Source organism: Antrostomus carolinensis, unplaced genomic scaffold (genome assembly GCF_000700745.2).
Source record: "Antrostomus carolinensis isolate BGI_N321 unplaced genomic scaffold, ASM70074v2 scaffold11677, whole genome shotgun sequence".
NCBI classification, from domain to species: Eukaryota; Metazoa; Chordata; class Aves; order Caprimulgiformes; family Caprimulgidae; genus Antrostomus; species Antrostomus carolinensis.
Window position 1 is genome coordinate 1 of NW_010329511.1, and position 27,307 is coordinate 27,307.

The 27,307-nt window shown below is 44.5% G+C and overlaps 1 protein-coding gene across 1 annotated transcript in view; it reads left to right on the top strand.

Annotated features, from left to right (window-relative positions):
* Positions 1–8,985: 8,985 nt before the first annotated feature.
* Positions 8,986–27,307, top strand: part of ERI3 (ERI1 exoribonuclease family member 3) — a gene marked incomplete at its 3' end in the record, with an annotated part of 42,993 nt that continues 24,671 nt past the window's right edge. The window contains exons 1-2 of the mRNA XM_010172603.2: positions 8,986–9,250; positions 23,441–23,557. Coding sequence (XP_010170905.2) covers positions 8,999–9,250; positions 23,441–23,557 — 369 coding nt within the window. The remainder of the gene's footprint in view (positions 9,251–23,440; positions 23,558–27,307) is intronic.

A 27,307-nucleotide genomic window follows, 5' to 3' on the forward strand; every position in this document is an offset into this window, starting at 1 on the left:
AGTAGTGAGGGTCTTCCCGGTCCTTTTGGGGTGTGGAGGTTCATAGATGGAGGTGTTGGGGCAGTAAGAGGTTTGGCGCTTTTCCCCCCTGTTTGCTGTATCCCGTGGGATTGAGCTGGTCCCCTGGCTCAGATGCTGAGACTGAAGTAAACTTGAGCAGGCTCAGGAGTGCGGGTTCTGTTTGTTTGTTTTCTGACTGGCTGTAGGAATTTCTTCTCCCGTTCTTGCTGCTGTGCTGTTACAGGTGTTTCTTCTAAGCTGAAATGAGTGAAGGAGTGTTGTTGTTTACTCCTTATGTTCTGTCTTTTACAAGTCCTGTGTTTGGTGGGTTTACATGGTCATTGGTGACCTGTTCGTTTGCTAATAAGTCTGACATTTGTTTTACTACTTCTTTACTTGTCTTTTTTCCTTACTGAACTTTTGGGTTCAGAAATGGGTGGATTGACAGCTGCTGCTTAGTCTGAACTCTTAAATAACTCTATCAGCTGCAGTGCAAGGGACCAGCAAGTTTTCTAATAGGTTAATGCTTGCACTGTGCCTTGGGAGGGATGAGATACACGGGGCTCCAGGCAGGTGCATCTCAAAGGTGCTTGTCCCATCAGATGCTGTTAGATAGCGGCTTGAGGATTTTAAAATTTTTTTTTTAATGGTGACTTGAATTTATTTAACTCTTTGCAACATTGTAGCATCTCATATCACTTGATGTTAAAGTTGGCATTTGAACTTTTATTTCCAAGAATGAATTATTCTTAAACTAAGGAAAGTATTAGAAGCCCAGTTGGTTACTCTTCAGTGTGTGGGCTTGGGAAGTTTGATTTCAGATATTTTTTGTTTCACTTTCAAGTACTGAATTCTGGCCTTTGCAGATGAATTTTCATGTTAATTTATAGTGTGGACTACATACTTACCTTGTTTCAAAGAGTGGCTCTTTTTTGGTTCATGTTCATCTCAAACTTTGTGTTGCTCTGCATGAATGGTGTGTTGGGTTTTTTGTGTGGTTTTTTTTTTTTTTAAAGTTAGAATATGTAGCCAGACAGATTTTAGTGTTACCAAAATCCAAGAGAAAAACCCCATTCAAGCATCAAAAAGAAAATGCTTGTGTGCTTGGTGCTAAATAAAGAAGTCCTTGGATTGAGCATACACTGATATGACCTAAAGTTTCTGCTCTGCACTTGAGAGATACTAAACTTCAATTTGATTCCTTTAGGAGGCCCAATTACAGCTGTTCCAGTGCTTATCTTGTTTTGGCTGTTAACTTTGGTAGGCCTTGATTTTTTTGATTTATTTTTTTTTCCTCCTTAAATTTTGGAAGTGGAATTATAGAAGAGACTTAAATGTGTGTGGTTTTTACACTTGAGTCTGCCTCTGGATCAATCCAGTCATCGCCTCCAGTAAAGGGCAACAAGACTATAGAGTGCAGGTCTGGTGAAGTTCAGGGAAAGTGTGTGTAGGACCAGCCACTGTAGCTGTGCTCATGGGAGAACCCTGAAGGCTGTTAAGCAACTATGCATTTGTCACAAGTCTATCCTTGGATCTGAAGCACGTGCTATAGCTGGAAATGGTCATCCTGAGACTGCTGGTGTTACTGTATAACACTGGGCTAACATACCAGCATGGTGCAATAGCAAGCAGGGGAATGCAGGGAGAAGAAAACAAGTTGTGGCTCTTGAAACATGACCTGGAGCAGAGGTGTTGGCTGTTGCTGCTAGGTACCGTTTGGCAACTTTTCTCTCCCCTAAGAGAAGTTACCTGTGCTGGCCAAATGCCAGCTGAGAAGTTTTATTATCTCCAGATAATATTGTACGAGTAAAGATGCTTCACTCCCACCAAAACAAAACAAAAGTGGGGTTTTTTTTGTTTTTTAAATTCACCTATATTTGTTACAGTTGTTATTTTTTCTGTGGTTGAATATTAGAGTCAGCATCTTCTCTGGCTGGTTTTCTGGGCTCACTGAGACTGGGTTGTGTGGTAATCATGCCCCATTGTAGCTGCTACCCTGCTTGGAACATTTGCCTGTCTACCAGGGCAGAGCTTTGGCAGAGTAAAGCCTTTCTTTTAACACTTCTGGAATTCATTTGTGAAGATAAAAGTGAACAGTGTATTGAGCAACGCAAGAGTTGTCTCCCTGAATCCAGACTGAGATTCATCTGGAGCTCTCAGGTGTTAACCTTCAAGTTCATTTATCAGATAACAAAGGTGTGTAGCTGTATAAGTGGTTTGAACAACTGTGGCATTCATGTGTATGAAAATCAAGTAATTATGCGTGCTAGATTCCATTAAACAAAGGGCGGTCTGCTAATTAGGCCAATATGCAATAGTAGCTACAAATGTCTTACTCCTGGCACTGGGAGCTGTGCTGTGGATTGAGAGCGCTGAAATGCCATAAATTTCAGAATCTGCTCCAAAGACCAAGGCTGGGAAAATTTGAATGAAAACTAAGATGTGTTATTTTCTGACAGCGAATGGATTGACCGTTGGAACGATTTGTCTGAAGGTAGCGAGGAGACTCCGCACTTGATGCTGCAATCCGAGGCCAGAAAGTTTTCTGAAAGATATTCAAGCCTTTGGGCTCAATTCAGGAGTAATGAAGTGGAAACTTTATGGCCAGCATTACGTGACATGGTTCAGACAGGATGGTCCGATGGGCTTTCTGACTTCAAGTTTTATGTGTTGATTCTGCTAGAGCCAAGATACCTTCTCCACACTGTCCCAGGTGTGTGTATCCTGCTCCGAGTACGTGATTTGGTGAGCGGCTGAGCTGACCAACAGCTCCCTGTGGCTCATCGCCCTCCTGCTTCTGCCAGTGTGGGCCCATCCCCTCCTTTGAGCTTTGGCTCTCATCCAGCCTGGCCCTGAGCTAATTTGTGTGACTAAACCAGCAGGAAACTATCTTGTTTTAATTGTGTTTTATTCTGGCTGCATTAGCCCTTTTGTAGGTTCCTGTGGTTGAATAAGCTCACAGAGGGGCCAGAGAAGCTCAGGAACTGGAGTAAGGTAGTCAGCAGGAGAGTAGGACCAAGAGGGAAGGACAGGCCTGCCTCCTTTCAGCCTCCCAGAACTATTGGCTTGGCTATCCCCATTTGCTGTAGCTTCACCCCGGTCCATTTTCTTATGGCTCCCACACAGAGGAAGGAGACTGAACGAGGGGGTTCTTGGCCCAGTCTTCTGCAACCGTTCTCTTCTTAATACCAAATCTACTCTTCCACTGTGGCTTTCCAGTCTTTTGCTGTATCCACCTCTGTTGTTGCTTCTTTGGTTTATTTTTTGGTGTTTCTTTCCTCTACGTTTCCTCTAAGTGACCAGTCCTTTGCTGTGTGGAATTTCTTCAGACTTCAGCTTAGACCCGTTTGCCTGTCCACAGTTACTCTTGGAAAAGGTTTAAAAATACACAGCAAAGCCTGTCTTAGGAGACCAGTCAAGGAGCTGACTCAAGTGGGTTGCCTAGCAGAAGTGGCCTGATAAAATTGGAGTGGAATTGTACTGTGCATCTTTGGGACGGCTTCTGGGTGGTCTGTTTGGACAAGTTCATGTCCTGCTGGTGCGGAGCCTCCTGCAGGTTTCACTGTGCTGTCAAGTGAACTGAGGTGTGCTTGTTTCCCAGCCTCACAGGGTGTGATAGCCCCGGCAAGTGCTTCCCCAAATAATCACCGCTTTCAACCTTGATCATTGTGATCTCACAAGCCATCGTGTCTGTGATGTCACAGTGGTGCTCTGACATATCTGTTGGTGCCTTTGACATATCAGCCAAGGAACGCAGCAGGAAGGATGAGCTCAAGAAACAGGAGACCTTCCTTAACCCAAGAGTGCCCTCCATCCTTTAGTCGATCCTTTCCATGTTCACTTGTCTCTTGCATAATGCCTATAAAGAGGGGAGCCAGTGCTTATGTAGAGTGTTTGGGGTTTTTTTTAAATTGAGCTACCAAGGTGCACATATCTCCCAGATGAGCAGTTGCCTGACTTTGTTTCTGTAACCCTCATTCTTCTCTACTGTTACCATCACTTGTTGTATTGCATCTAATTTTAGACTGTAAGTTCTTGAGAACAGGGACCTCTTCATCAGTAGTGGGAAGAGGCTGGGTGCAATTTTGGAGTGCTGTAAAAACAAAATTATTAATGCAGAGTTGTATCTGGGCTGAGTAACGATGGGATAACCTATAGGCATCTGGTGGCAGTGCTTTGGGGAAGTTACGTTACAGACTTTCCAAAACATGGGCTTGGTTGTCTAGCAGCGCCAGAGACAAACCCAGCCAAAACTGAAGGGAGTGCAGCCATGGAAGTGCACTGGATTCACGTTCGAGGGATGATACTGTGAGGTTAACAAAGCAAATTTTTCTGTCTAAAATCATGTTACATTATTAAAACAGTTCTAAAAGCTTTGTGTTTTGTTGTTTGTTTTACTTTATGTTTTGGGGGTTTTTTGCAAGTTTGGACGGTGACAGTGGATAAGCTGGTTTTGTTCATAGTCTCTCGTTTCCTGCCTCGCAGGCTAGCCAGGTGCTCTCATTTTTGGACTGTAGTTCATCTAATGAAATATTTGGTTTTAAGTTAAGGTTGATTAAAAAAGAAATGGAGTTATCTCTATTGTTCTTCAGTTATATCTTCACACAACTGAAATATGGGCTCACATTTGACCTCTGAGTGTGCTTTTGAACAGCTACCAAAATGGAAGTCCTGCATTTTTTGTTATGCTCTGTTCCAGGTGTTGCTAAATGTATGCAGTTTTGTTCTACAAAAAGCATATTTATTACCCTATCTTTTTATAATTTAGTAAAATAAGACACTATAATTTAATAAACTAAGACAAACCTGACTTACATTTTGGATTGGTTTTGGTTGCTCTAGCCTTGAGTTCAGTTGTCTCGGAGGCCAGGAGTCGCAACTGCCCCCACCCAGGCTTTGTCCAGGGAATAAACTGAAGTGTATGACTCCCAGAGCTTGCTTGCTTTTATGCTTTAATTGTAGTTTGTCTTGTCCTGTAGGTTAGTGTGGGAATTTTTTTGTTTATTTTTCAATATGGTGGAGAGCCATATTGCCATAACAGGGTAATTTAACATGTGGCTCTTGTAAAACACAATTTCTTGGGTCACCCCTCCAACCTGAACTTGGTGCTTGTCTTTCCTCCTCCCTGCATCAGCTTATCACACTGGACAGTGAAGGGGAGCGTTGTTGGGTTAAAGGCAAGCTGTTGATGTTATGTTTTCTCTTGCTGCCAGGTGATTTTAATTAGATGTGGTTGTAAAAAGTAAATTTTGATCTTATGTGCAAAGAACCCATTAAGCTCAAGTTCATAGGCTAGTTTGTCTTACCATGGATGAACTGGAATCCTCTGCACCTTGCGTGGCGCACATCTCTGCGTGTGGCTTTCGGGCTGTCCCGCAGGTGGGGAGAGCACTTGCAATGCCCTGCTGGCTTTTTTTCCCTGCTGTCCTTCACGTGGCAGGAGTTCCCCATCCTGTTCCTTGCCACTTGTGGTTGCCACTAAGCGGCTTCCCCCATGGGAAGCCTGGAGTGTGACAGGCACACGTGCAGATTCTCCATTTGGTGCTCGGTGGGGCCCCTGGCAAGCCGACGGCTACAGCTGGCACTTGCCATTCTCTTGGCTTCCCTCGCTTGCTGATGATCAGACTGTCGTGCTTTAGTATCGTGTGCTGGGACCGCTAACAAGCAAGAGCTGTGCTCAGCCTGAGCTTGTCCTGTCACCTGCAGCTGATATCCAGATATTTTCTTTTTTTTCATTATTTTTAAATACAGTTGCTGATTATAACCAGTGATGTCATGTGCGGCACAGACTCTTACACAGCACGTAACACAAACTTTATCTTCCAGCTGAAACCCACCACACGTGGCCATTTCTCGTGTTATTGGGTGTTGCAAATGGAAAGCGCTGTCACATTTTCCTACGTCTGTGTACAATCTGTCAAAATAATTCCTGAAGTCCAGCCTCGGTTCATGGTCCCATTACTTTTCATACGTATCTGTGTAAGGAATTGGAGCTGTATGATATGAAATATTAACCTCGGAGGGTTGTGTGCCAGATGTGACAGCTTGCACTGTCTGAGATGATAATCTGACCCTGTGTGCATAAGAAATATATATGTGATGTTTTACGTAGGTTTGGAAATGGAATCACTGAACATGTGGATTTATATGGATATAGCTGGGTTTCTAATTTTTGAAGCTGTGTTGCTGACATTGTTGTCTGTTTGGGGGGAAAAAAAAAAGAAGGGATAATTACTAGTGCTTTGCATTGTTGTAGCCGTTATAAATGCTTTACATGACTTCTAATAAAGTGTGTTTGCTCACCAGCTATCTTGTGCTCTGAGGCACTCTGACCTTGCCAAAGAAGATGATATGAGGTCTTCCCAGGGCACCTAGAGCAGTGACTGGGTAAACATGCAGTTAAAACTTCATTTGGCTGAAAGTGCAGAGTTTGCAGTGGGGTTGCTCTTATTTGTATGCTGTCTGTGTAGGGGAATCGGCGCACAATACCCGACTCGCGCACCTTTGTTCAGGGTGTTGCTGCCTCTGCTACCCGTGATGAGGGTGGGAAGGGAGGCTGCTCTGCTCCTAGGATGGGGACACTGATCCTGTTGTTAGACACGGACCACCTGCAGAAGTGGTTAGTGTAAGCAGGCTGCTGGCTGTTACTTCCTTCTGCTGATGTCCTGTGGTACCTGGGTGACACGGACCTGCCGGGGTCTGGCGTGGTGCTGCCGTGTCCGTGTGGGGATGTGCCTGAATCCTGCTGACATGGCAGGTTTATTCTGACCATGTAGACTCAGTGGCTCAGGGACCTCTGCACCACTGTACGTGGTGTGAGCTAGCCTGAATATTTGTGGGGATCTCTTCTGATGCCCTAGTCTTGCTGGTTAAGATACATTAGAGAAGTACTGATTTTGCTCTGTGTGGGTGGATAATGTATGTTTTATTGCCTGTGTTTGATATAGGGGTTGGAGGCTGCCTGCTCCAACTGTATATTTTACTTTATGCAGTAGGCTAAAGACCAGGTTTTACTGCAACTGACTTAGAAGCTGCTTTATTCTGAGACATTATATTTGCTGTGATGGGTCTTGAGATTCATAGTTGGTAGCTTGAAGATTTAAAGCACATATACCTTAAATATCTCTTATCAGGGACAGATTAGAAGTGAATATAACTAAGTTCTATTTGGCTGTAATGCATTTATTAATGACAGTAAAAGCTGTAGATGGAAAAGCAATAGGTAGAGCTGAGCCCCTTTAGGATAAATGCAGTGTTGGACTTGCACAGTAGATCTTTGTTGTGGTTTTGTAACTTGAGTTTTCAGTTTTCTGGGTACGTGCTGCCCGGCACACTGCATTAGTAAAGCAAGCAGCCCCTCGAAATGTCAAAGCCACAGAGTAGGGACACGTTTGCACCGTGGAATTGGCACTGTGGGCAGTGGCTTGGTCTTAAACCTCTCAGCTGCTTTGATTTTTGCCTTTCACTCAAAACCTTGGAAGGGGAAGGTGACCAAATGCGTGTTTACTCGAAGCACACAACCTGCTCAGCCGCAATTATCTCCTAATCTGGTCCTTCCGAGTTTCTCTGGTCTCGCAGGTAAATACAGATTTAGCCGTTATTCAAGGCATATTATTTACCTCATTAAGTGTGTGTTTTGGCACGTGCATTATTTACCTGCCGGACTAACGGATGGGAGAGAGCAAATGCTGTCTTTTGTGCAAACAGCGACTTTCCTCCGCTTTGCCGTGCCCGTTCCAGCTCCACGTCTCGCAGCGGGTGCTCCCGCCCTTCACAGCAGCGCAAAAAGGGCGCAGGCTCAGAACCCAGGCGGTGGGTGGCACATGGTGTGATGGAGCTTTTGCCCAGAGCCACAAGCAGTGGGACAAGCCATGGGGATGGATTTAAATCTCCTGGTCCATGTAGCCAGGGGGGGTGTGTGTAGGTACACACGCACACACAGTTACAGTGGGTACTCGTATCCTTGGTCGGGAGGACTGGGTTGTTGTGATTCACCTGGTTTTTGCCATCTATTGCTGTACCCAGCTATGTAACACCTCCATGAGTTTGACTTGAGCTTTCAAACCAATAAATGTGTGAACAGCCCCAAAGCTGGACCAGCTTGGGCAGTGACAGTCCTGTCAAGTTTTTCCAGTAATGTTTTAAAAGAAAAAAGTTTGAATGGGAAATCCAGGCAGTCTCACATGGATAATATAATTTATTAAATAGCATTTGCTAAATAAAAGCATTGGAAGGTGATGCCTGGGTGAGATATTTCTTTGGGAGGGAGGCTGTAACCTATAGAGTCCTGCTTGTGTTTTACAGTTCCTACAGTTCATGTGTGGGTTTGTTGAACCAGTGTCCTCCTCTGAGAAATACCTAAATAAGAAATGGTGTGTAGCACTAGAATAGCATCTCTGAGAAACCTCGTACACAGCAAATGAGAACTTCCCTGGGAAGGAGCCTTCCAGCCACCAGACACATGGATTTGTAATGGCAGTGGGAGGTTTTGGTGTGACTAACAGGAGTTTCAGGGCCAAGCTGTTTGGATAGGCTGTAGTGTGGATATGTGCATTGCTGTGTTTAATTCCCACCAAGTGTCAGAAGTTGCATTGTATCTGAAAAGATGAAAGGCCTCCTCAGAAATTTCAGTGGTGCTTAGATCAGATTTTCTATGTTTAAGTGGTTTGTGTTGTGTTCTGTCATGATAAGGTTTGTCAGGAGTGTGTGATCTGGTGCCTGGAGCCATATCTGTTACGTGTTTCATAGTTCTTAATCTAGAGCTGTTTGCAGAGGTTTATTTCCAGTTGCCCATGGTTCTGGACACCTTGAGCTCAGTCCAAAGCTTAGAGCAAGTTAATGTGTTATTTCAGGTTTGCAATGCTGGAACCTCTGATGGGAAGCACAGAAAAAATCCCTGTCAGAGGGAGGATGGTGAAGAGATACTTGCAGAGATGAGATGTATGTGTGCATGAGTAACATGAGTTTGTCTTCAGTTTCAGATGCCTCTGGATGTTCAATGATAGCACTCCTCCATACTGGAGCAGCAAAGTTTCCCCAAAGCTTACTTCCAAGGGCAAGAGAAGCTGTGTGCTCCCTCCTCCCGGCTGGTGTTCTCAAAGGGTGCAGCTCCATCGTAAGCAGGAAACTGGCGTCCCACGGCTTTGGAGCTTCCATGGCAGCAATGTCATCCTTCCCTCCACAGAGATATCACTACTTCTTAGTGCTGGATTTTGAGGCTACGTGTGATAAACCACAGATTCATCCTCAGGTAAATAGTCAGTCCTGTTAATTATCCCCTTGCAAGTTGCTGCTGCTGTTCTCAGAGGTGGAAGGAAGAAGCACAGTGCTGGCTCACTTGTTTTCTCTGGTTTGCCCCACCTCCTTTATATTGTTGGTCCTTCAGGGCTCTTGCCAGTCACCTGCTCTCTCAGGAACAATGCCAGGACCGTTCAGTGGGAATGAAATGGAGCCTGATATCCATCAATGAAGTGACAATTCACGCGTTATCAAAAACATCGTTGAGTCATGTATGCTTGTCATCTGCCTGAACTGGCGAGGGTCTAAAAATTTTTGGCTGGGAACTTGCATTATTAGAGTACTGATGGCAGCCTTGTTTGATTCTGTAAGGAAAAAGGCTGTTGGTAGCCAACAGTTTTAGGAAAAAATAGTTTGGATGATACAAATGTGTGCAACATACTAATATTTCTAAGTAGAGAGGAACAATAGGTTTGAGCTATCTGATCCTGCATTTCTCTTGCCTGGGTGTTAACTCTGGAGTGTAATGAGACAGGAAGAGTTCAGCTTCAGAGAGATTTTTCCGGTGCCTTACCACTTGAGACTCACAGAGTTCCAGATGAAGCACAGAGGTTTTTCTTCAGACAGTTCTTCCACAGTAGTGTAGAGCATATGAGTAAATATATTTTCAGTTGTCAGCAGGATGGACCTAGGGTTTCCATTAAAATTATAAAAACATACTAAAAAGAAAGAGACCAATGTTGGGTTGGTAATGAACAGACAGAGTTTCTGAGGCTCTGACTCGGGCTTCTCATCCTCCACTGCCAAGCAGTTGGCTGCTTACAGGTATTGCCAGCAATATACCTATTGGGTCAGAATAACTTCTGTTTGCTTCCTTGGAATGTAGGCTAAGGGGTTTTCAGTGTGGTGTCTCATTACTGAAGTGACTTGATACAGTGTGTTCATTTCCCAGTGCAGCTGTGGTTTCCCTTGGGCTTGTCCTGTCAAAGGAACGCTGCAGGTTGGAATCAAACTTGACTCCTCTCCTCCCCAGTAGTGCCTTGGCACGTGCTACCTGCTTCTCATGTTTCCTGAAAAATGGCCAGCAGATTCCCTGCTCTTTTGCTGGGTCTTTGTGGGAGGCTGATGTGGCTCTGCATCCAGTTCTACTAGCAGGGTCTCAACCGCTCTCCAAGTGAGATGTCAGGCTATTTCCTGCGCGCTCCACCTCGGGTGCACAGACCTGTCAAAGCTGTAAATTGGATCTACCTTGTCCCTTTGGATATGGGTTTGCTCTGTGCACATTTTGATGCAAAACCATGATGCATGTGGAGCTAGTTTACAGCTGGCAGTAAAAAGGAGCATGAGTGGAATATGATTACAACTGTTTTAAGGAGCTTTGTCCCCAAGTCCTTGCCAGGGAAAGTAATGGTGTGGGCCAATGCGGATCTGCTATATATTTTGTTGGTGAAATAGCACCTTTAAGGTGGAGATGTTCTTCAGTGTTGTTTTTCCAGTCTGCTGTGTTCAGCATCTGTCTGCATCGTATCATGTGTGGAAAGGGCTGTCAGTCCCTCACATCCTCACCAACAAATTAGTTTGACAAATTAAGAAATAGCTCTTGCTACATGTGAATCAGTGTAGCATCTTAACCTTTTTGCTGACCAGCCAGCTTTTGTCCTCTTCACTGCTGGGCTGTGTGTCATGGTGAGCAAACTGTGCTGTGTATTTCAGCAATTTTTTTGTGCAAGGTTTTAGTGGCAGGATCTTTCACTGGAGCAGTGGCAGGCAGGTTTTGGAGGTTTGATCTGAGGACAGACCTGGGAGCTAGGAATGGTCAGGTGCTGATCTTTGTTGTGGTCCTGATCCTTTTTCCGCTTTTGTTTTAATACCTGCAAAATAAAAGTCTAGTTGCAATGAAATTCAAATGCATTGTGATTTGATGAGGAGGCTGCATGTACAGAGCTGAGCTGTGATCCAGGCTGCTTTAAGGGGGTAGGCATAGCTGTAAGTTCAGCCAGCTCAGCCCTAAAGTCTTGCAGAGCACACTTGCCAGTGTGCAGTACACTTCACATTTCTCACTAACTGCTCTACAAAATATTCTGACTTCTTACCAGAAACTGAGGAAAGAGCTATCTTTTTATCTACACTAACATGTGTGACTGCCACATCTGCTTCCCCTCCCAGCGTATTTACTTGTGCTCTTCTGCAACCAGCAGCCTCGCTAGCTTGATCCCTGGGGAAGTCCTTCATGCTCATTCTGGAGCCATGAAGACTGCTTCATTTCCATTCCCTTTCACACTGCCCAATCTCCCTCTGAGGTCTCATGGTATAACCTCCGTAATGGGGATCAAGGAGGGTCAAGGACAGTGATATTCCCATGGGAAACTGTCTGCATCCTGGCTGTAGTGCGTGGGACCACTGGCTGTGTGCCTCGTTGCTGCTGCCCTTTGCTTTACCACTTCTGTGTCAGGCATGGAGGATCCTTCATGTTCCCTGCCCTACACCCATAGAGGGATGGTAGCATCCTTATAGTCCTGACTTGTGATAGCTTTCAACAGATGTGCCTCTAAATCAAGTGCATGTTTATATGCACAAAGAAGCAGCTTAGCTTTGTGGCTTTTTTGTGTATATTTATGAGTAATGAGACCATCCCAGAGAGAAAAGCAGGTGTGGGGTTTAACTGCATTGCCCTGGATGGATAGATGGGAAAACCCGAAAGAACAGAGGCACAGTCTGTGTCGTGTAGTGTTTTAGCCAGCCAAAGGTCAGGAGGGGTTGGCAGTAAGGAAAGTTTATGGCTGGCCCCTCGCATCTCTTCAAAGCTTACCATGTGCATTTGGGATTTGATCCAAAACCCAGTGGGGTCAGATGGGAGTTGTCTTTCTGCGGAGGTCAGTGGACCTCGGACCACTACGCTGGTAGTGTGTGTGCTTCATTTTTTCAGCTCCAACCCTTAGACTTTTTTTGCCTTTACTGTCTGCTGAGAGTTTTTAAGTGCCTGCTGCTTTTGTGTGCTGTCAGCCTGTAGAGCCGGGTACACACGGTGCTTTAGCTACGCAAGAGAAGATGCATTAATAAGTGGGAGTCTCGCTCTTTTGTCCCTTTGTCCTTGTATACACCAGTGTTTATGGTGGTCATTGCTTTCAGTGACTGTGTTAAGGAGCTCTCCAGGCTCAGGTCCATGGCTGCCTGTATCCTTATTTTATTAATGCAGTGAGTGGGTGTGCCTCTTTCAGTCAGCAAGCCAAGTAGCTTGCCTTCAACTTCAGCAGAGTGCATGAAAAGTGAAGATTTTTTTTAAAATATAAAAAGTCTGAAGGTAGAAATAAGATCTGTTCAAAGCTGAATTTGAAATTAGGGTTCTACACAGGAAGTTAATCTCTACTGTAATCTATTAAAGCCACTTAAACAAGAAACAAATAATATTCAAACTTTATGTGTCTGCTGCCTGGAAGTGTAAAAGAGTATCAGAACTGGTAGAAGGAGTTTGGACCTAGGAGCTGCTGAGCTGCTCAATGAGCTTTTGGTAATGATGAAGTTGCTTTTCTCATGTCATTTTTTTCAGGTACTTGACTTCAGTGTCTCAGATTCACTCAAATTTGATAATCAGTTGGGAATTAGAAATTTGCCTCTTCCGAACTCTCTGTAAGAGGAAGGTATGAAATGTTCAGATCTTCTAATTGCTGAAGGAGGTTGTGACCAGAGGCAGAGGAGTAAAATGTTTATAGATGATATTTTCCGTGTTCTCTTAAACAGCAGATTTAAAATGCAGAAATATTTTGTTATTTTTCTCTAGTGTATCCTATGTATTTCAAGTTTGTTTAACGTGCATTTTGATTGTTATTTGGGGGGAATTTTTAATTATCATTACTGTCAAATGAAACCAGACATACCTGGTAATTTAATAAATACAGAATGTCACTCACCATTCCAATGTAAAGCGGTAAACACCGAGACTATGAATAAGCATATGTTCAGTTACTAATTTATTTTTAAGTGTACAAACAAATCTGCATGATCACAGTACATATCCTGATTGGCAAAAGCATATTAACAAATGAGAACCAGTCTTTCTGTGAGATTAATATTAAACACAAATGCTTGACAGGGTTAAATGGGGTCCAGGCTGGTGTAAGAGAGCGTTAAAGGGGTTTTCCCCTGAACATCCCTCGTGTGGTTCTGGCAGGCAGTCCGGGCAGGTGCAGTTGGAGTGGCTGTGGTGATCGCTGCCTCTCTGTCACCCTACTGCTCTACCCGTGGTCTGGTTCCCATGGCAGGGACGACTGAATGATGTGTCTCTGCTCCTGAGCTGCTGTGATTTATAGACTGACCTTGTAATGGGAATGGATGTTGATTTCCACCAAATTTAGGCTGTAGCAACAGATGTGCAGTCTGTGCTGAGCTCCCTGCTCAGGGTGAGTAGACAGGGGATGGGCAAGCCATCTTGGGAGCTGTAGCCTAAACTCTCAGGACTTTCTCGGAGGAATATGTCCCTGAGATCACAAAGCTGCTGCAGGAGGAGGTTATGGAGGTACCACTGGTCTGCTGGGAAGTAGACTGCAAGGTATCTTCTGCGTGCTTCTCAATCACTGCTCTGTGGAACCTGTATTAAGGCAATCTTAGCTGAAGGCCAGGATGGGAATGTAGAAGGTGGCTCACAAAGTAACGGAGATTGTCACAACGCAACCCAGAGGTGGGTAATGGAGATGTACCCGTGCCTACCTGTTCTATCTACACATCCCCGCGTAGCAGCTTTCTTCTTGCACGGTTTTTGTGTGACTGTTAAGCTCAGTGCATTAGAAATCATCTGCCAAAACTCTTATTAAGGATGATTGTGAATTGCAGAAAAGTGAAGAAACTCAGGCTTGTTTCCCATGGCAACTTTAACTCTGCGCTCTTGTGCATCAGTATTACAGTGGAATATTAATCTGCAATTACCTGTCTTCATGCAGCTTAGGCTTGGGTGTAGTTTTAAATACCTAGTTCTCAATTCAACTTCTTACAATGTTGTTTCTAGGAGAATGCTGTTAAAAATGTATGTAACTCTCACTTAAAGTATCTTTTTTATTTTTTTCTTTTTACTAAAAGTAAGTTTAAAAAAATCATCTCTTAGCCAGTTACAGCTGTTATGCCATTCTTCTTATGTCAGAATGCTCTAAGTTCCTAGAGGTGCAGGAAATAGTTCATAAAAGCTGTTTCATCTGGGTGTTTCTGTTTGCATTAATTTTTGAACAATCTTGAAAAAAATTTTGAGGCCTGGTAGCTAGTTCCTCTGAACAGTTAAAAATTTTGCAAAGAGCACATGAATATCCGTAGGTCAACATCCCGCAAGGTGCATCTGAAATTAGAGATGCTGCTCTTTTTTAATTGGGCTTTCTGTATGTCATATGCTTCATTGCAATTCTGGTGGACTGTTGTGAAATCTTATTTTGACCAATATGGAGAATAATGTGTTTATTTTAAAAGATTTAGAGAGAAGACCAGTGTTGTGGAGAGGTTTCTGCAGGGTCTAAGACACCAGGTGCAGTGTAACCCGCAAAAGCTGCATTCTTCACAGCAGTCACTTTGCCTTGGAGACCTCCCTCATTCTCCCAGTAAGCGGGGACAACCTTGCTGTGACCCATATGAATCTGACAGGGCAGGTTATGACTTCAGGCAAGAGAATTAGCTGTATTTATTTAAAACCTGATGAGATGGAGAACATGAACAGTTACTAAACCCAAATCTCCTGGAGAGCGCAACCATGAGACCACCAGGCAAGACATCTGATATATGAAAAAAATTCAAAGCAGTTTCTTATTTAAAGATACAAACACAGCATTATTATAACAACAAGCCTAAAATACCAAGGCACTCAGGTGGCCAATAGCTGCAGTCCTAACCTGACCCAACCTGCTTAGCTTTCAACTGGTTATTGACAGGCCGATGAGATGACTACTTTAAAGCAATCAGTCATGTTGCCCTTTCCCTCGCAGCGTGCGGAGACCCTACATCAGTTATGCATCCCGGCAAGCAATTCCCCACCTGTGCTGTTTGAACACTGTATCCTTAGCTGTGCAAACATTACACATCGTTTAGGTGACAAGTTACAAAGTTAAGTAGACTTGTTGTTACAGCAGAAAGTAGTTGAGCAGCAGTCACCCTGAAAAGAAAAGATCCAGGCTTGCTCAGGAATGTGCAAGTCCTCTGTATTGTGTTTAAAGGTTTCTTTGCCTCTTGGTAAAGCTGCTGATGAGGGTGATGTGTGCTGCTGGAAATACACCACGTGCAGTTCTGAAGTGAAGGCAACGGGTGCCACAGGTTTGTATGTTCTCTGTGCTTGTCCTGATGTGTGCCTGGCCCTGTACAGTCGCCAATAATGGGTGTGTGCCTGCTGCTGTTTCACAGCCTCTGAGGCATGGGGGGCATTTTTGTATCCCTCCTAGTACGATGTTTTAGAAAACAGGTAGCATTCTTCCATGGTGTGGCATCTGTCTAGAGTGCTGCATGGAGATGCTCCTTCTCAGGCTGCTGTGGTTCCTGGGGAATGGCCTTTTTACTAAGGTGATCTTCTCTTAGTTTTAAACGAAACCTTCCTGGTAAAGAGAAACTGCAGGTCAGCAAGTTTTGTCGAGGAGGGCACAGGACATCACTAAGTCTCGTGGATTCTTCCCCTTTGTGCCAAGCTGGCTGTGCAACCAGCCCTGTGTTCTCTTTGTCGATCTGTGCACTTGTTAGCTGGCAAAATATCTCTTGCTTAGGTTATTTAGTTCCTCTCTTCCAGGCAGAAATGCGCTGTCACCAGCAGCTAGTTGTGTTGTTTGTAAAACCCTGAGTGTTCATTTACATGCACTAGTGTGCCCTTTCTACCTATCTCAGATGTTTTAGTGTTGCTGGGACCACTGATTGTTTGTGCTGCTCAGTATCAGGTGAAGAGGTTGGGTCTTGCAACGGTTTGATAATTCTGCAGGGAGGACTGTGCCGGCTGGTTGCCTGTGGTAGAAAGGAGTGGACGTGAAAGAGGACATAGTGTAGTTGTCATCTTGCAATGGAAAGGTAATATTTGGAAGTGTCTGTGTGCTGTTTGTAATCTGGTTTGAGTACTAAACTTCCCACAGACTGTCAGACGTAAATTGTTGTTGGCTGTGTCAGTGGAGGTTTTCTGGGTGGTTCAATATATGTCAGTAGTGCTTGAAGGAACAAGTTGAAATGTTGATGTCTGTTGGTCTGTATTTCCCACCCAGGTGTGGAAAGAGGAGGGAGGTTCTTCCTTATTCATGATGTCTGGGTGCTGCTGGAAAGATCAAGATAGCTTTGTGGGTTTCAACAGGTGAACTGATGCCGATGTTGAGAGGCAGGAACCAACCTGGGAGCAGATGACTACTAAAGTTTTGTTCAGGATGGCAGGACAAGGGTTGTGAGTCAGCTGTTGAGATTTCAGGTGCAATGAAAGGTATGAAAGAAGTCCAAAAGACCACAGCAATAAGCTTAGGGGCAAAATGTGATTTGTGAGACTTGCGGATCCTCCTTTTCTTGGCCCTGTAAGAAGAGACCTCAGCTGGGGAAGTGTTTCACTTTGAACTTCATACTGGGGGGGGGGAGACCATTTCAAGAGCATCCAAAAGAGAAACAGTGAGTGTGACCAGGGTTCTGCAAAACACAACCTGTGAGTGCAGGCTCATTGGCATTGGGGTTGTGTTTAGTGTAGTGAAGAGAAGGGTATGTATGATGGGGTCTTCTGTTACAAAAATGAGAAAGGCAATGTTCTGGCTTGTGTCTGCTGTGGCATGGAAGAATAGTCATGAATTTATACAACAGCAAGGAAAATTTTGATTAGACATTAGGAAAAACTTTCCAGTGATAAGACTAATGAAACAGGAGGATAAACTGCCTGGGGAGCGCGTGAGTCTTTCTTATTGGAGTCTGTAAAAACAGCCTAGACAAAGTCAGAAATGATTTAGGGGGAGGTGATGCTGCCCTCGGGCAGGTGCATGGACTAGATGTCTCTCTTAAAACTCAAGCTCCTGGAGGCATGTGATTAGATGGGAATTTCAGCTTCTATTAAAGAAAGAGAAATGGTCCCTCACCCTCACGGTTGTAAGGAAGCACCTGAAAATAAGAGCCAGATTTGATGCCAGTGCAGAACTCAAAATGCAACTCAAAATTTACCTTTGAGGAAATCCAGCCTTTGATATTGGCCCCAGTACCTGAGTGTTGGGGGTGAGCAGTGAGGTTCACGTAAGTGCAGGGGGAGGAAGAAACCTTGGATATTCAATGATAGGGCAGCAGAATTTGTCTTCACATCCTCTTATCCCGATGTTTCGTGATCTTTCCATATTCCTGCTAGTTTCTTTGTGTTTTGATTTTGATGTGTATTTCCCTTCATGCTTTTCTGGGATATAACGGTTGTTTAAGTGTATTAAATTATTGGGTGCGTGCATATGTGTAGTTTAAGCTAGTTAGCAATGAAAAAAGAAATTTGGGGTCAGCTGTTTCCACAAAGACCTTTGACAGGATTAGTCAGTACACAGGGTAACTTACCTGGGACAGAAGTGCTGAGAGACTCCTCACCATGTGTGCAGGTAGGTATCCTTTGCAAAGGCAGTGTAGCCCTGATTCAGCAGAAGTCCTGCTGTCCCCACTGCAGAGGTGTTGCCTTTATGGTACATAATTTGGTTAGTTCAATAAAAATTTAGAAGTGGAGAAAAGACCTATGAGGTCATCTTGGTTACTGCCCTGGAGGACCAGTGCAAGGCTGCTCGCTTGGAAATGGCTTTAGTTAAAATAATAATTAAGGCAGGGGATGGAAACTGGGGAGATAGATCTGTTAGACTAGTGCTGTCCTTACTATGTCCCTTTTCAATTTTAATTGCCTTGGAAAACAAGGAAAATCACAAGGCTTTAAAAGCTCTGATTCTTCCTGCTCTTCAACCCCCCGCTCCCTCCCCAATCTTGGAGGCATCAACTCTCATCTGTCAAAGTGTAAATCAGCAATTAAAACACAAACAGCGAAATGCCAAAGATGACCCGAAGCACAAAGCAACTGACAAACAAGTCCGGACAAATCGGCGGATAATTTATAAGCATTGCCCTAAAATCTAATTATTTGGCAATTCGAATTTGCAGCCGGCCAGGGCTGTGCAATAAATTTAACCCGCCATAAATTATTTAGGAGCAGCCCGTGGTGCAGATCAAAAACACAAGTGTTTGTTTAAGAAATAAGCTCCTTGTGCATAAAATTACTTTTTTCTTAAAAGGGTGGGGGGGGGTGAAACATCCCTCAACAAAATGAGCTCGTGCTACCCTGTCCCTTCTCCACAGAAGCTCCCTTGCCTCTTCCACCCTTACCTTTTTAGAAGGTGTAAAGAGGTCTTTTGGTAGGAAGTTTTATGCTTTTCCTTATCAGAAAAAAAATCTGTTTCTCTCAACAGCCTCTGCTTATTTTTATTGCATTTTGAACAGTCAGCTCTGATTTTTATGGGCATCTTTTATTCTTGTGTTTATTAAACTTCTTCACATGGGGGTGGACATAAAGGATAAATTATTTTCTGGTAGTTTTTGAACTGAACAGGCTACACAGTCTTTCTCAAATATATAAATCAGTGTCCTGAAGTGTGTCCTGTCCACTTTGCATGTGGGCTTATGGATTAAAAGGTTTTGAGAGCCAGGAAGTTCTTGCTGGGCACTGTGTTCTTTTTGTCTAACAATGTTAGTGCTCCCCAGATCCAAAATGATAAGCAGAAAGATTTGTCTGTGGGAATTAGTGTAACTTCAGGTGCTTTCTTCTCTGAACTTGAGATCTATCTGTTACAGGAAATTATTTAGAGAGTGTAGTTGTGTGCTTGTTCGTTTCTTTTATTAGCAAGATCAAGACAGCTGAATTTGTGCATCTCTGCCTCAGTGTTAAAGGGGGGGAAGTTTCATTTAGGATGAAAGACTGGGTTTATAGCAGTGCTTTCACATGCCCTTATGAATTTTTCAAATACCTCTTAAAAGGAAGTCCCTAGCCATTCCACAGTAACCCTGCAGCCTCCTGCTGCTGCTCAGCCCACGGGCCTGGGACAGCCAGGTTGCACAGGAGGCTTGCACCTGGCACCTCTTTTTCTTGGGAACATTATTATTTGGTTTTTGGTTTGTTTTTTTTTTTAAGATAAAAATTTTGAGCAAGCAGTCACACAGATTTGCTTGAAATACCATGAAATCATAAATGCAAGATTGTTGTAAAGAGAGTGGACCTGGTAATGGATATGTATAAGCCTCCGGCTCTGTAGGTTCCTATTGTTGCCGTGTTTGGGGGCGCAGCTGAGGGGAGGGACAGGGTGCCGATGTCTTTTTCTTTAAGCGTGTTAATATTGATTTTAGAAGCTCTGTGTTCCAACAATATAAATGCAAATGCCTTGTAATTGGGAGCTGCGTGCAGAATTTCTCAACAGAAAACATGTTCAACTTTTCATGACAATGAAAGGAAAATAAAAAACCACATATTTATTGCTGGTGGTTTGAAACCTGGATTTCCTTTCAAGTTACTTTGCAGCGCTAAATAAAATACATAATTGTGGTGCTCACAAAATTCAAATGGGTACATTTGTTCTTCTGGTAGCCTGTGTCTGTTTGCAGCCTCTGGACACCCTCAGCATTATTTCAGCACATCTATAACTTCTGGTTGTGCTGTAAGGAAAAGCCGGCAGCAGGGGGAGAGACTTAGAATCCCCAAATGCTGCTGGCACAAATCACTGCTGAAGCTGGAACATGTATTCAGTGTTGGAAATGGGTGAGGATCTCAAGGTAGCGCTTATGGATGGTCAGACTCTGATAAAAGAAGTGTCAGTGATCTGCTTCCTGTTAATTCCCTTGTGCCACTCATCTCCACCTTTCCCACCTGGGAAGAAGCAGCAAAGGTCCTTGACGGTGGAGATGGAGCTGAGCGTGTTGAGCTCACTGGGCTGCTGTGAAGTGTGAGAGAGAGCCCGGCTGCCTTCCTCTGCCTTCCTGCATCATGGTCTGTTGGGGGGTTGTGTGTGTGTGTCTAAGTGCTCACCATTTCATAATAGCTACTAATGAAATTCTAGATCTGTAATAACATTTTGGATATCTAAAACAAACCATATGCTTGTTAAAAAAAAAAAAAGAGGAAAAAAAAAAGTGGAAACAGATCAACTTTAAGCCATAAATTCTTGGTAATAGAGGCCTTTTTTTTTTTCTTCTCTTCCCCCTCTTTCTGTTTATGTTTGATAGATATTTTTGTTTCTGCAGGAATGTCAACTCTTAATTTCATGATGTATCATGGGCTTAAGAAAATTGAATTTAATAAAGGCAAAAGATGAATGGCACCTTTAAAGGTCCCAACACTTGTCTTTATTAGCAGGACAAACTGCAGGGTCTCCAAACACTGCTTCTCTCCAAATGAAAGTTTAAATGAAAAGTACAGCAGTGTCACAGGTTAAATTTCATTGCAGGACTGGCTAACCTCGTTAGTGAGGAGTGGGGCTGATTTCATGGGGCTGGTATCTGTTGCCTTAGATACCAATGGAGCAAACACTGCCAGAGACTGGAAAAAATCTCCGCTATAGGAAGCGTGCAGATAAACAGCCTTTTGGGAAAGATCCTTTACCGCTTGCTTTGAAAACTGACCAAATAAGCCCAAAAGAGTGGCTGTGCTTTCTCCTGAGACACTCTGGTCACTCCTAGGGTTCCGTCCCCAGTCCTGGCCCAGTGCTTCCCAAAGATCCTGCAGAAATTCTGGATATTGCTAAATTTTCTACATTTTTTTTTTAATACAGCTTTTTATTTCCTCTGTCTGTCTTAATCCGACCCTCCTGGAAGTGCTTTTTGCCTTTGGTTCTGGAAGGCGCAGGACGCCTTTGTGTATCAGATCAGCAGCAGGGCTGGCTTTCAGTCTGGCTTTGCATCCAGCCGCTTGATGGCCCCTGAGGATGTTTCTGGTCCCTTAGGACAGATCTCGTCGTGGCAGCGCAGCCCTGCTGTGAAATCCAGCCGGTGCCTGTCCCTCTCTGGGCAGGGAAATGCTTGTCTTGCCCTGCCGTGGGCTTACCCACTTCCACAGTCATCCCCTGAGTGGGATGCAGACCTAAGGGGCAATGAGCCGCCCCAGCCTGGTGTGAAGGTTGGGGTGGTGTTATCCTGGGGTTAAGCTTCTGTTATGACATCCTGTGTGTTGGCTTCAAACTTTTCAGTCCATATTCTTTCTGAACAGAAATTTACTGCTTTCAGAGCCTGTCTGTGGTAGTTGTTTTGAAGGGAGGATCAGCTCTGTCCAGTGTTTCTCAATGCAGATTGAATTTCTCAGGTTTCTGTGGGGTGTCCTGGGTGGCTGAAGCTGGTAAGTTTGACTGCACCTCAAGAGGTGATCAGAGCGATACTCGGGTGGTTTGCCTCTGTGTCCTTTTCCCCTTCCAGCCCATGTGTGGAATTTTATCTCTTTCCTCAGGAAACTTGGTGACTCCCGGTGGGGTGGTGTGACTGTGGCGAAGGACGTGCCCAACTCTGCTGTGTCTGCACGGCACGCGCCGAATGTGGCACAGCCGGCCGTGGGGAAACAGTGAAGCCCAGCGTGTTCTGCAGCTTGACTGCTGGTGTCTACACCTGGGCATTGCAGCACTGTTAACACTTCTTTATTTTATTTTTTTTCGAACTTTCTATCTCAGTGGCACATGCTCCCCACGTGTGCTGGTCTGGGCTGTGTGTGCCTGCTGCTCCTGGGAGCTGCTCTGCTGTGGCCATGAGCTCTGTCCACCATGGAATCAAGTGTTTCTCCTGGCTATTTAAATTATTTGTTGATTCCGTTTACCCACCCATCCTGTTGCCCTCCCTCTGGCTGCTGGGGTGATGATGTCATCAGGTCATATGTATGACCTCATGATAATTTCCGCCTGTGGGTCATGGGGTTTGCAGCCAGGGTCCAAAAGCTGTGTTAGTTGCTTTGCAGTGGCTGCATTTTCCACATGCTAATTTTGCTCACAGGAGTTGGACTTTTTTATATTTTTTATTATTTCTTATTTGTCTCTTCCAGATGTTTTCAGGCAGTTTTTTTTTGTTGTTAAACTAATTCCATTCATGTTTTAAAAATTTATGAAAGCACTAATAAAAATGTCAAAGTGGTAAAAATGTTAGCTTTTGCTCTGCTTTGATTAAATTTTGCAAACTGTTTTTGAATATTAAAAAGCAATATTTTTTTTGTTCTCTCTCCCTCTCTCTGTTTCTCTCCAGAAGTGATTTGAGAGGCTTGTTGCATGGATATCACTCAACGGGCTCATTTGCACTCCAGAACCTCAGTGCCATGCATCTCTATTAAATAACATAGACAAATTATTCTTTAAAGACACCAAACAAATTGTCACTTCTCCTCTTAGATTAAACTGGAAGGAAAAGAGGGAGTGGAGAAGGAGGGGGGTGAACACAAAGGATTTTATCGCTTTTATTCAGTGGGTGGCTTTTTTAATTTCATGTATATTTTTTAGTAATTGAGAAATCCATCGCAACTGGATTTGTTTAAACTTTTTATTAACAGGTCCATGTAAATTTTTGATTGCTGATTATTCAAATAATTGAACATTCTTCTGATGAAGAACGTTTTTATTTCCCCTATCAGCATAAATTGGCTACAAAGAGGAAAATGAAGCACGGCTTGTTACTGAGCTGTATCCTCTAGGGATGGGTTTTGGTGGGGGCTTCCAGCTTCTCTCCTCACTCTGTTGGAGGAGAGCAGTGTCCCTGATAACTTTGGTTTCAGCCTCTCCTGCGAAGAAGGTGCTTCCTGCAGTAGCTCCTGTTGTCTGTCTGGTGGTGTCCTCCAAAAGGACAGCAAGGTGGAGAGGGTGGGACTGGTCTTGGGGAGGGCACAGACCCCGGGGTGTCCTTTCTGAACAGGTGTGAGCCCATTGCAAGTGCATCTCTGAGTTCCATGGCGGTGCCAGACCATTTTCCTTAGGTCTGGCTTAGGCAGCGATGTGTACGGTTGCGGCGCTGAGCACAGAGACATCCCTGCCCCCCCTCCCAGCTGTGATGAGCATCAGCACCATCCTCCTCTGCGCTCAGTGCTGGGTGTGCTCTGTGCTCCAGCACCACTTTCCCCCTCTTAGTGCAGAGCTTCATGTCAGGCTTGTTTTTGTTTGGGATTGTCAAGCCCCTCTTTTTACAGCCAGTTTGCTAAGAGAGATCATTGCCAACTTCATTTTTTTGTTTGTTTTAAATGAACAGCTGCTTTTCTTTTTGCCCTATTCAGGAAATCATCGAATTCCCTATCCTGAAGCTGAATGGCAGGACGATGGAGATCGAGTCCACCTTTCACATGTATGTTCAGCCTGTGGTGCATCCCCAGCTTACGCCCTTCTGTACAGAGGTAAAGTGCGAAGGTTCCCTGGTGCTCCAAGCGTCTCCCTGGGAAGCAGGTTTTCATTGCACCAGGGGTTGGGGTCACCTCTTCATGATGCAGCTGCAAGGCAGCATGTCATGCCAGCCTCAAGTTAAGGACAAGGGGAATAATTTTTTTGTCATTGCAGTAGTGTGTAAAGGCCTCAGTTTGGATTCATAAATAACTCTAGCTGTGATCTGCTAACTGGGGTCAGTTGTATTTACGACTAACAAATGTGTAACTGGGTGGCCACGAAATAAAAGCACTCAAGTTAGCTGATGCTCAAAATCCTGTAGCCTTTCTATAAGCTCTTCATAATTGTGCCATGCTGCTCTTTGCTGGGGCAGGTCAAAAAGAACATGGTCTGAGAGAAGAAAGTCATACGGCTGCGTGGTTCAGAGGCTCTAAATGACTCTCCTGTGGGCCTACGTGTTGAAATTTGATGAGTCCTTCAGAGTGGTAGGGTATTTCACATCTATATTTTTAAGACTTTCTTTTTGATATGCTTGTGGGGCACTTGAAATGATTGCTGAAGAAGTGACTTCTTGTTACTTGGTTAACTCTCATTGCTGAGGACATCTGCTCTTGAGCCGCAGCCACCTTTCCCCACATAGAGATGAGAGGATGAAGGTGGTAAATGTGATCCCTGATGGTTGTTTTGTGAGGTTTTTTTATTTGTTTGGGTTTTTTTCTTTATTCAACAGAAAAAGTTAATTGCTTCTGCAAGTGTGTTCTTCCTACCTGCTGCAGCCATCAAAACAAAGTTTCTAAGTTTCGTTTGCATTGGGCTTTTTTCCTTTTACTCCATTATTTTGATGTTGACCAGCCCAGCAACTAAAGTACTGACTGTGGGAATCAGGGTGTCCAAGTTCTTTGTTCTGTCCTGGTCTCATACAGGCTCATCAAAATAGCAGTGTGTTTTCCCCGACCTCTGTGGCTGCAGATTTAGACCCTTTAAGTGCTTGTTCTGTGTGTACTACCTTGATGAAAAATGACTCCTCCGTGTTAGGTGGAGTCCCCTCCAGGACCAACCAACCCCTTCCATATTTCCATATTGTAAAAACAAATAGTTTTTTTTATTCTCTTGTAACTAAAAACCAGCTGAAGGTATTTTATTTAAACTGGAGAAAAAAAAAAAGACTAGGCACTGAAAACATTATTCCCAGGTGAGGGACTTTCAGAAAGCTATAAATGTGTGAAAACAGAGGGTTGTAATGGAAACAGTTTTGCAGCCTTAGAAGGCTGGACAACTACTTTGGCTGTCCTTATCCCCATGAGACTTGTTGGACATATGCTTGTACAAATGTGATAAATCTCACAGCTTACACCTGATCTTTGTTAAGGGCAATGTCATCTTCTAGGGTAGAGCTCAAAATGTCCGCTTCATATGTCACTTAAATTCTAGAGAGAAGTCATCTCACTCATTAACTCCCACTAAAAATCCTTTTTCTGGAAATTCCTCTGTTAAGTCCTTCCCCACACTGCCAAAGGTGGCAGCTCTATTGTTTCATGAGAGTCTGCTTGACTTGCTTGGTGTGGCTGTCCAAGCTGAATGGAGCCTCCAGCCTGCTGCAGCCTGAGGACATTGAGAGGTTCTCTAGATGCTGAGCCTGTGACAGAGACATTCTGTCCATCTAATGCTCCTGTGCCACGGTGCTGGTTTCTCTGTCTTCTCTTGCTCACGGGAGTCTGGAGCAGCTGTTTGTGTCTCTGCAGGTTGGTGTCTCCTGCATGGAGCCCTTGAGCAAGTGAGGCCGTGTGTGTGTGCCAGTCATGTGTCCCCAGGACAGGCATCCCAGCTGAAGCGTTGTGCTGCAGATCCTGCTGCTGACTTCAGTCTGGTGTCTTGTGTCCAGAGTTGGATAAAAATGGGCAATGCTGAGGCTGGCAGGCAAAATGATTGCAGAACCCCCTCCGGTGTGTATCGGTGGCACAAAGTGGTCCAACTCCCCACATTTGGCAAATTAACAGCATGGGTTAGGGAGCTGGTTTTAATCCTAGCCTGGAAGCCACCAGCTCCTGGACAATCCCCTGCTGTACCCATGCTGCTCACTGCACAGCATGGCCCCTGTCTCTTGGTGATTGCCCTGCCTGTGGTACGATCTGCCGTGAGGTTCAGGGAGTGGGATCGTGCTGGAGGGGTAACTGGGATTGTCCCTGGGTCCCGTATCCGAGGCAGACTTTGAAGCTCTGCCCTAAGAGCCACAGGTGAGCTGGTCATACTGAGGATCTTACTAAACAGCTGCACAAATATCCTTTCATATCTGCAGCTGAGGCTGTAGTGGCTGCGTAGAGGCCTGTGGTGTTGGTGGCTCCCGCTAAGAGGCACAGGGGTCAGCCCCATGCCGCTGGGGTGGCCTACCCTGAGACCCTGGGGACACAGCCAGGGCGTGCTGTGTGTCCAGATCCAGTGGAGCTGCTGCCAGCACAACTCCAGTGTTTGCCACTGTCTTTCAGCTGGTTTATGTTTTCTGAAAAATACCCATTTTACTAAATGCCAGTAAAGGGCTTTGTCTAGGCACCTCTACTTACAGAGGGTGAGATTTATTGGCCTCTTTGTCTACAAAGAAAGACCAGGCCTGATTATCAGATTGTACACCAGAGACAAGTGCTTAGGTAATCAGCAAACTGTCTTGGAGTAGAAATATGATGGTTTCCCAGATAAACTCTGTAGGAAAAGCAGTGGTGTTGACATTACACAGGAGCCTGTCTGCTGTGCTGCTGCTTTCCCCTTTTCCCTGTGCTTGCTGCCTGTGCCAGGAAGCTCGGTATAGACTGTGTGTGGGAGGATTGCTGGGGTTGCTTGACATTACTCCTTGGGTCTGGAGTACACCTCGCATCCCTCTTCTTTCTTGAAGAAGACAGCACAGCACAGGAAGGGTGTCTGCAAGAGTGGAGTCACCCCCAGGACATCCCTTTCCTTAGCTTTTGGTGTGTCTGTGCTCTCCCCTGGCTACAGGAGGGCATCCTCCCGACTCCCCACACCAGTGGCCTGGAGCACGTCGTCCAGTGCTAGCTCACTCTGTAGCCCTGATGTAATCCCCTTTCTCCTGACCTGCTTCTGTAAAACAACAGGTCATGAGGCTTGGTTATCATGAGAGGTGTGCTGGGCATTTAGATAGAGAAGGTGGAAAGTGCTTGCAAGTGGTTAAAAGCTGTTGTTGGGTATATAAAGCTCATCATGCCCTTTTGGAAGATACAAGTGGTTTGTCTGATGCCCAAGGAAGTTCATGCCAGGAGCTTAAGTGAAAGGTTCCCTCTACACAGAAGGTGCTTGTACAGGCTTTTTCATGGTACTTTGCTCTCTTTTTATGATTAATTTTTATTGTTTTTTTTTTTTTCCTGAAGGAACAGACAATAAAAGTACAAAAAGATAAATGCCTTATAGCTTGTTTATGTTCACAAGTACCATGTGCTGCTCAGGATCGCCAGTGAAACTTTACAATTTTGCAGGTTTATGTTTTTATACTTTATCAAAGCTGCAAGACCAGATAATGCTGCAGAGACCAAACGCACTAGGCTGGGTGTTACAGATGGGTGCAACTGGTGACAGAAAGGGTGACAGAGTAGAAATCTGATCCCTTTTGAGTATTCTCTGACCTGTATTGAAATGTATCCATGGAGCAGGTGTATCCCTTTGTATTCGTGTGTGAGTTCTGCAGCATGAATCTTGCGCCCGTATGTGCTCACGATGTGTTCTTGTGTGGTGCTTTGCTTGGCCTGGCAATGAAGGGGGGA